At 43.1% G+C, this 7,109-nt stretch overlaps 1 protein-coding gene across 1 annotated transcript in view; it reads left to right on the plus strand.

Moving 5' to 3' along the window:
* The window catches only part of SUCLG1 (succinate-CoA ligase GDP/ADP-forming subunit alpha), a 31,907-nt gene extending 25,659 nt beyond the window's left edge, over positions 1-6,248 (plus strand). The window contains exons 8-9 of the mRNA XM_028122357.2: positions 4,080-4,268; positions 6,009-6,248. Coding sequence (XP_027978158.1) covers positions 4,080-4,268; positions 6,009-6,035 — 216 coding nt within the window. The 3' untranslated portion in view covers positions 6,036-6,248. The remainder of the gene's footprint in view (positions 1-4,079; positions 4,269-6,008) is intronic.
* Positions 6,249-7,109: the final 861 nt, after the last annotated feature.

Below are 7,109 nucleotides of genomic sequence, written 5' to 3' on the forward strand. Positions count from 1 at the left end.
TCATACTTCCTGTAGTTTCCAAGGCAGAAACCTCAGAAGCATCTTTTACTTCTCTCTCATCACCTGTTCCCACTCAGTTACCGAGATCGGTCCTCAGTAGTATGTGGAGATTCAGATCGTCGCCTGTAATTCGTCCCTCTGCTCTGGTTCGAGCTGCCGTCTTCTCTCCCCTGGACCATGTCAGTAGTTTCTTCTTGATAATCTCTACTCCCGTTCCTCAGCCACCACCCGCTCCTTCTCTCCCGGGCCATCCTGCTCACGGCCGCCCAAATCACCTGCCCTTCTGAAACACAGACATGGGCGCCTCATACCCCCTGGTTTTAGACCACGTCAGTTTCCCATTACATGTAGGATAAAGTGTGGACTTAGCATCATATTCCAGTCCCTACACACCTCCCTAACCCTCTTCACATCCATGTCTGACTTGCCAGTTGTTTTCATTCTCAGCTGGACTTGCTTATTCCTTCTTCGAGGCACGCTTAATATCCAACTCTCGCTCTAGTCTGTATCAGGGACAGCAGGGACTGGTACCTTGGTGCCCAGCCCAGTCACCTCGCACATTAGACACCAGTCAGTGGTGGATAAGGAAAGAATAATGTAGATCGCCAGAAGTTTGGGGTAAAATGTTACTAGAGTCTGTTGAATTCAGAAAAGTTGTAAAGTTTGAAATGTAAGTAAAAATTGACTTCTCTTTAGGAAAGATTTAGGTTAATGTGACATTATGCTATGTTCAAGTGAATTTTAAAATGTATTTAGGCCCAACTCTGGATCCCTTGAATAGCTTAGAATTTAGTGGGGAAAGCTAAGCATATACATTTTATTTCATTTGGCACATGTTTTCCTATTCCTGGTTAGTTCTTATGGGATGAATTTTTATTAAGAACCTACTGTGTACAAGATTCTAGGTTGAACAGATGACAAAAAACACTTAGCACAGTACCTAGCACAGAGTGAACACTCAGTAATGTTATCTGCTGCCACCATTACTGTTTTTATTATCATTACAGTGACAATACTTGTAAAAGTGGTGTTTAATCTTGGCCCTTTGAGTAAGGTGCCTTTGTCCTTTTATGAATAAGGCGACTGGCACAGAGAGGTTAATAACTTGCCAGTGGTATAGGTATACAGCAAATGAACTAAGGGTGGGATCCATCCCAGGTCAGCCTGACGTCTCCATTGCACCATGGAGGGAGCAGGAGTTGGGTTGCAGGGATTCAGGAAAAGGGTCACCAGCCCTGGGCCTCTGCTCGGACTATACTGACATCATCCTAACCGGTCTGTTTCTCATCATTTCTGTATCTTACTTTCAGACCGTACTGCTTCATAGTCTTTTTAATTGTATTTTTCTCTGCTTAAAAAATTTCAAGTGACTCTTCTTTGTTAATAGGACAGAATATAAACTTGTCTGACATTCTAGGTTCATCAAAATCTTATTTCCTTCTAGTGCAGTATTCTTTTTCTGAGTATGGAGACAGAGAGGGACAAGTAGAAATTAGTGCCACTTAAATATGACATGCTCCTAACTCTCCAGAGCCCACGAGTGAATGAATAAGTGACTTGTAGAGTTTTTTCTTTTTAATTCTGTGCCACAGTAGGTGCTGGGCATACAGAAACAAGTGAGAACATAGTTCCTGTGTTTAGGGAATTCATAGTTTAGGAGGGGAACACACAGGAAATAAGTTACAGCTGCTGTGCTTGGTGTAATAGTAGGAACTTGTCAGAGGCACAGCTTTGACGTCACTGAACACATGATCCACCACGAGGGCATTTGTGGAGACTGGGAGGAAGAGTTAGAAAGGCTTATGGGGGAAGAGGAGGCTTGAGCTAGGTTTCAAAGTTAAGTAGAAATTGGCCAGGTGTCCAAGGAGGGTGGAGAACATTCTCTGCAGAGGAACAGGCGGAGCAGCCTGGAATTACTGGAAGGAATGGTGGGAGATGAGGCTGGGGTAAGCAGTGTCAGACCACGCAGAACCTGGCATGCTGGTCCCGTAGCACAGGTCTGGGCAGTGGAAGCAGCTGTTCTAGATCATTCACTGGCGCATACTGTTAGAAAAACAAAACAACGAAAATCTTTTAAGAATGTCCTTGATGAAGCAGTAAAAAGTATTAATCTTATTAAATCCTGACCCATGAGTCAGTGTTTTGTGATGAAGTGGGAAGTAAAGCATCTTCCCAATTGAGTAGTGAACTGAACTAGCTGCTTTTTTTTTTTTAATGGAACACTAATTTTACTCTCAAGAACAATTGGCAGACAAACTGGTTATTCAGACTGGGGTATTTGGTGGACCTTTCTATGGCAGAGTGAACCTGCCATAGCAAGGAAAACAACTTACAGTATTTGTTGACAGTGATAAAATTTGAGATTTCAAGTGAATATTCATATTTCGGGAAAGTTGTTTCTGCCACTGAACTTGATCACTTCCTCCTACTGACGACTTTGATTGAACCTGATAATGATGACTATGATTTGTTGATACTGAATAATGAAATGTATCAGCATTTAGAAGATGTACATAACTCAGTAAGCCTATATTTTTCATCTGACCAATGAATGTTACAAAATTATTATAGGTAAAAGATCCATTTAATGGATTTTAAAAGTAACAAAGGACAGAAAGTTCATTGCTATGGTTTCAGATTCCAACATTGCAACTAACCTTTAAGAAATTACCACTTGAAGAGGTTGGTGTAGTATCAAAGAAGAATATCCACAATTATCTGACAGGTTATTAAAATTCTTCCCCTTTTCCAACCATGTATGTGTGTGAGCCGAGATTTTCTCTTGGTTCAGCCAAAATAACATATTGTAATAGATTGAATGCAAAAGCAGATACCAGAATCCATTTGCCTTTTGTTACATTAAGAGTTACAAAAATGTAAAATAACACCACACTTCTTACTAGAATGTTTTTTAAAATAGTTTTTAAGTTTTTATTTTTAAAGGAATATATAATTTCTTAGTTTTCATTTTTAATATAGGAAATATCAGGTATGATCTACATAAACAATAGTTCTTTGGGATTCTCAATCATTTTTGTGAGTGTAAGGAGTTCTAAGACCAAATGATTTGAGAATTGCTGGCTAAGGGGAAGGTGATGGTGCCTGAGTGAAGGCACTCAGGTTCCATTTGTGTTCAAGTTCTGCTTTGTACAGGCCTCTCTGGATACCTTGCTGCCTCTGGACTCCTATGATGAACATGGTATTTTCATTCACTGTGAAATTTAGCCATGTATTCAAAAAACTTTTTGGTATTTCTTAACTAATTGATAATATATTATTTCTTTGACTGTTATTTTAAGTCTAGAGCACAGGAATCCTTATATTTCCTATGTGGATTTTTATTTTTAACGTCACAATCTAGTACAGTGCTCTTTATCTACATAGAGGTTGTGTATTAGAATGGATTTTTTTATTAAGTAAAACTAGTCCTGATCTTCCTTAGACTTCATAGAACTTCAGAGGAGAAAGGACCCGTGGCCATCATTCTGGTTTAGCTATTTCATTTCATAGATGAGGAATCAGAGGTTTACAGAGCTGATGTGCCTTGACAAGGTCAACTTTAGTCAACAGAAAATTGAATCTGGCGACTTCCAGTCCTGCATCTTTTCCAATATACCTTCCCACCTCATCTTTTACTTCTAGCAAATTTATTATAGGTAAACTAATAATGAATTAAGACATAAAATCAGGTTGAAATAAAACAACCTGATCTGGTGTCTTAATTCATTATTATCACAAATTACATAACGTATGTTTTCCAGTGTGCTTTTGTTTGTCAAACGGGAGAATCACATATATATTTGTAAAATAACTTGTGGCCAGTGAAATTGACGTTTAATATCCAAATAGACAAAAACTTTGCTCAGGATTGTTTCCCCGAGTTCGTATGAAGTTGAGTCATCTCAAAGGTGAATGCAGTCAGTGGTTTCAATTAGAGCTTCACGTGTGTGTTGATTTTCTCAGTAGGGATAAGTGGTGGGCCCTGCCCAGGCCATTTGCCATTTCCCTTCGGAGTTGTGAATTTGAAGTCCAGTTTTGGGCAACTTCTTCATTAGAATGTTTAAAATACCACTTTCCAGGGTCCCAAGGCCAAGCCTGTGGTGTCCTTCATCGCTGGTTTAACTGCTCCTCCTGGCAGGAGAATGGGTCACGCAGGGGCGATTATTGCTGGAGGAAAAGGTGGAGCCAAAGAGAAGATCTCAGCCCTGCAGAGTGCGGGGGTTGTGGTCAGCATGTCTCCTGCGCAACTGGGAACCACCATCTACAAGGTGAGCTGTAACAGTGGCCCGAGGGCTCTGCAGTCACAGTCCTTGTAGCACGGGGCCAAACTGGGTTTCCAGAAACCCTTTCTTCTGGGTCTTACTGTTTGTTTCTTCCTGCTGTGCAGCTTAGCAGTCTCTAGCAGCTCCTTTCATGTCCCCGGGGTCCTCATTAGGCATGACCAGGAATAACGTTCTTGATTTAAAAAACTTCTTTCAACTTTGGAATTTGCTCTTTTGTGGAGGGCAAAATCTGATCTACAAGAAACTGTTTCAGTGGCCATAAGTGCCGTGAATTCCATCTGGGGGTAGTGCAGGGCATCGCCTTGCATTTCTTTTTTTTTCACTGAGGGCCTTTGAGATTAAGCTACCCTGATCCCCATAGGTTTCTGTTTCTAGGGAGAGGGGCTGAGTGACAAGTGAAAACTGGATGACGAGGGAGTTGATGGGGAACGGGGAAGGGAGATCAAAAGAAGAAGGTAGGGGTTGCCAGCCTGTAGCTGCTGGCCCTGGCTGTGTTGGGATGCCATTGTTTGCAGGTTGGAGGAGCGACTTCTTAACCATCTGCTTTGCTTTTCCTTTTTAATAGAACATCATGGTTCAAAATGTTCGAAATGGCTCGGTATCTTCGATAATCTCTTTGCAATGAGTTTTAGCCTGTTTCTTTAAGTGATCATTTAAGGCTCTCTTTCTTTTTATTTTTATGATGGTTATAGCTTTGACAAAAAAGCAAAGCAAAAACCAGACATAAGCATGTTGAGAACAGGCACAAATTTGTATCCCCAGGAGGGAACCATGTTTTGGCTCAATCTTTTTTGCCTTTGCCTTGCTCCTTGTTTTATTGAATCTTTGCATGATCCTGTCTTTTGAAATAAGACACTATGTGCCACAGTTCTGGGTGGTTAGTGAGAGTGTGTCGGGGTTGGGGGCAGGAAAGAGGGGGTAGCAAATGCTTACACTCACTTTGGAGACATGCATTACCATTTTGCTCCAGTAAGTGGCAGCAGGCAACTACACTTCAGTTGTAGTCTAATTACAATCTGGAGAGATGTGATTTTCAGTAGTGTTTCCTTTTCAGGTATTTCTGAGGTGCTTGACATTCTGTTCAAATCTTAACTGAATCTGCGTTTAGTCTCTTTCTTGGAGAAACTGAGCAGAGCTGTTTCCATTGCCTTCTTAAAAAGGCCAGTGTGGTTCACTTGTGGCCTTGAAGGGTTTGCATAAGTAGTCAAGTTTGTCAGCTCTTAATAATAATACTGCCGTAGAAAAATAAGTACAGTTCAAAGCCTGTCGGCCTCTGTGTTTGGGAAACATAAAGTTGAAGCTCTGCCTCTAGTTTCGTGAAATTCAAGCTGACACAGCCTAATTTGAAACCTGTTCTGTCGTGTTCAAGCACCCTCATCCTGGTCCCTCTGCCCCCCAGCCCCCCAAAATCTCCTCCAGCCCCTCCCAGGGCTCACTGCCCTGAAGACCCAGCGCTCCTTTACCTCCCCAAAGTGAGCCCCTCCCCTCTGCCTGCCTTTGCCTGGGCGCTCGGCCTGCTGCATGGCTGGTACCTTCTCAACCTCCAGGTCCCAGCTCATAGCCCCTCCCCAGGAACGCCTCCCCAAAGTGAGGCGTGAAATCATGTCTGTAATTTTTGGTTGTTCAAAGGATCCTAAAGATAAGAGGTTTCAGAATCACTTTGACCGGGAATGTAATTTGAATCTTAAATCTTTTTTATCCCCTCTCTGTTCCCTGTTTCTGAAGGAGTTTGAAAAGAGGAAGATGCTATGAAAGAGAAAACAAGAAGTTCCCTAAACCCGTGGCATGATTACGGAAATGTGCGGCAGCAGCGATTTGCTTCTGTTGTCCCTCACTGTCAGCCTATGTACCTGTCGCTGCTTTGTCAGTAGCACGAAGCCAAAACAAGGTTCAGAATGTCGAATATCGGGATGTCTCCACCTCATTGTATAACACACAGCCAGTAAACCTACCATTTGATTTGAATATGCTTTTGGAGCTTTTTATTGTTCCGACAAGGGCGGGGCAGAGGGAGAGTGGGAGAAATGGAGGTGTTGGGGGGGGGGTGTTGTGCGGGTTTTAATGGGCTCTGCAGAGAACATTGTAACAGACTTTGGAGAGAATGAGGCTGTAAAAATGTCAGTATGGCCGTGGTCTAATTACCTCAGACGTAGAGTGACTTCACTTCTCCTTTGAATCAGTTTTCCCGTGTGTCTGTGTAGCGGCACTATCTTGCAGGGCAGTTTGGAGGATTGGAGCGTGTAATAAGGCAACTTAATTGTCCACACCACTGGCAGCAGCGGCCCCAGCGGGATTCCAGGCAGAAGCTCACCTGTGCTTCAATTGAGATATGGAAGGTTTTCAGTAATGCTGTGTTTTTCTGTGGTTCTGTAGAGGTTCTGTGTTTTTCTGTGGTTCTCTCCCCTTCCCCATCCAGAGCCTGCTTTTCTTTGCTTGAGATTTAAGACATCGGCTGCAAAAACCCCAGGAAAGCGGTTAGCCATCCTACTTTGGTTTAAAAGGGAGCTTGTTGACAAGAACCAATTCCACTGGATATTCTCACATTGTGTAACTGCCCTGAAGGAGACAACCATCGTATTAGGGAGAGGCCCTGAAGAAAGGCTGTTTGGGGAGGCGTTCCTGGGGAGGGGCTATGAGCTGGGACCTGGAGGCTGAGAAGGACCAGCCATGCAGCAGGCCGAGCGCCCAGGCAAAGGCAGGGAGAGGGGAAGAGCTCACTTTGGGGAGGTAAAGGAACGCTGGGTCTTCAGGGCAGTGAGCCCTGGGAGGGGCTGGAGGAGATTTTGGGAGGCTAGGGGGACAGAGGTGCTTTTGGAGCTCCCATGA

This window comes from Eumetopias jubatus, unplaced genomic scaffold (genome assembly GCF_037043125.1).
Source record: "Eumetopias jubatus isolate StellerSeaLion01/CBP00866 unplaced genomic scaffold, mEumJub1_p1.0 scaffold_9, whole genome shotgun sequence".
Lineage (NCBI taxonomy): Eukaryota > Metazoa > Chordata > Mammalia > Carnivora > Otariidae > Eumetopias > Eumetopias jubatus.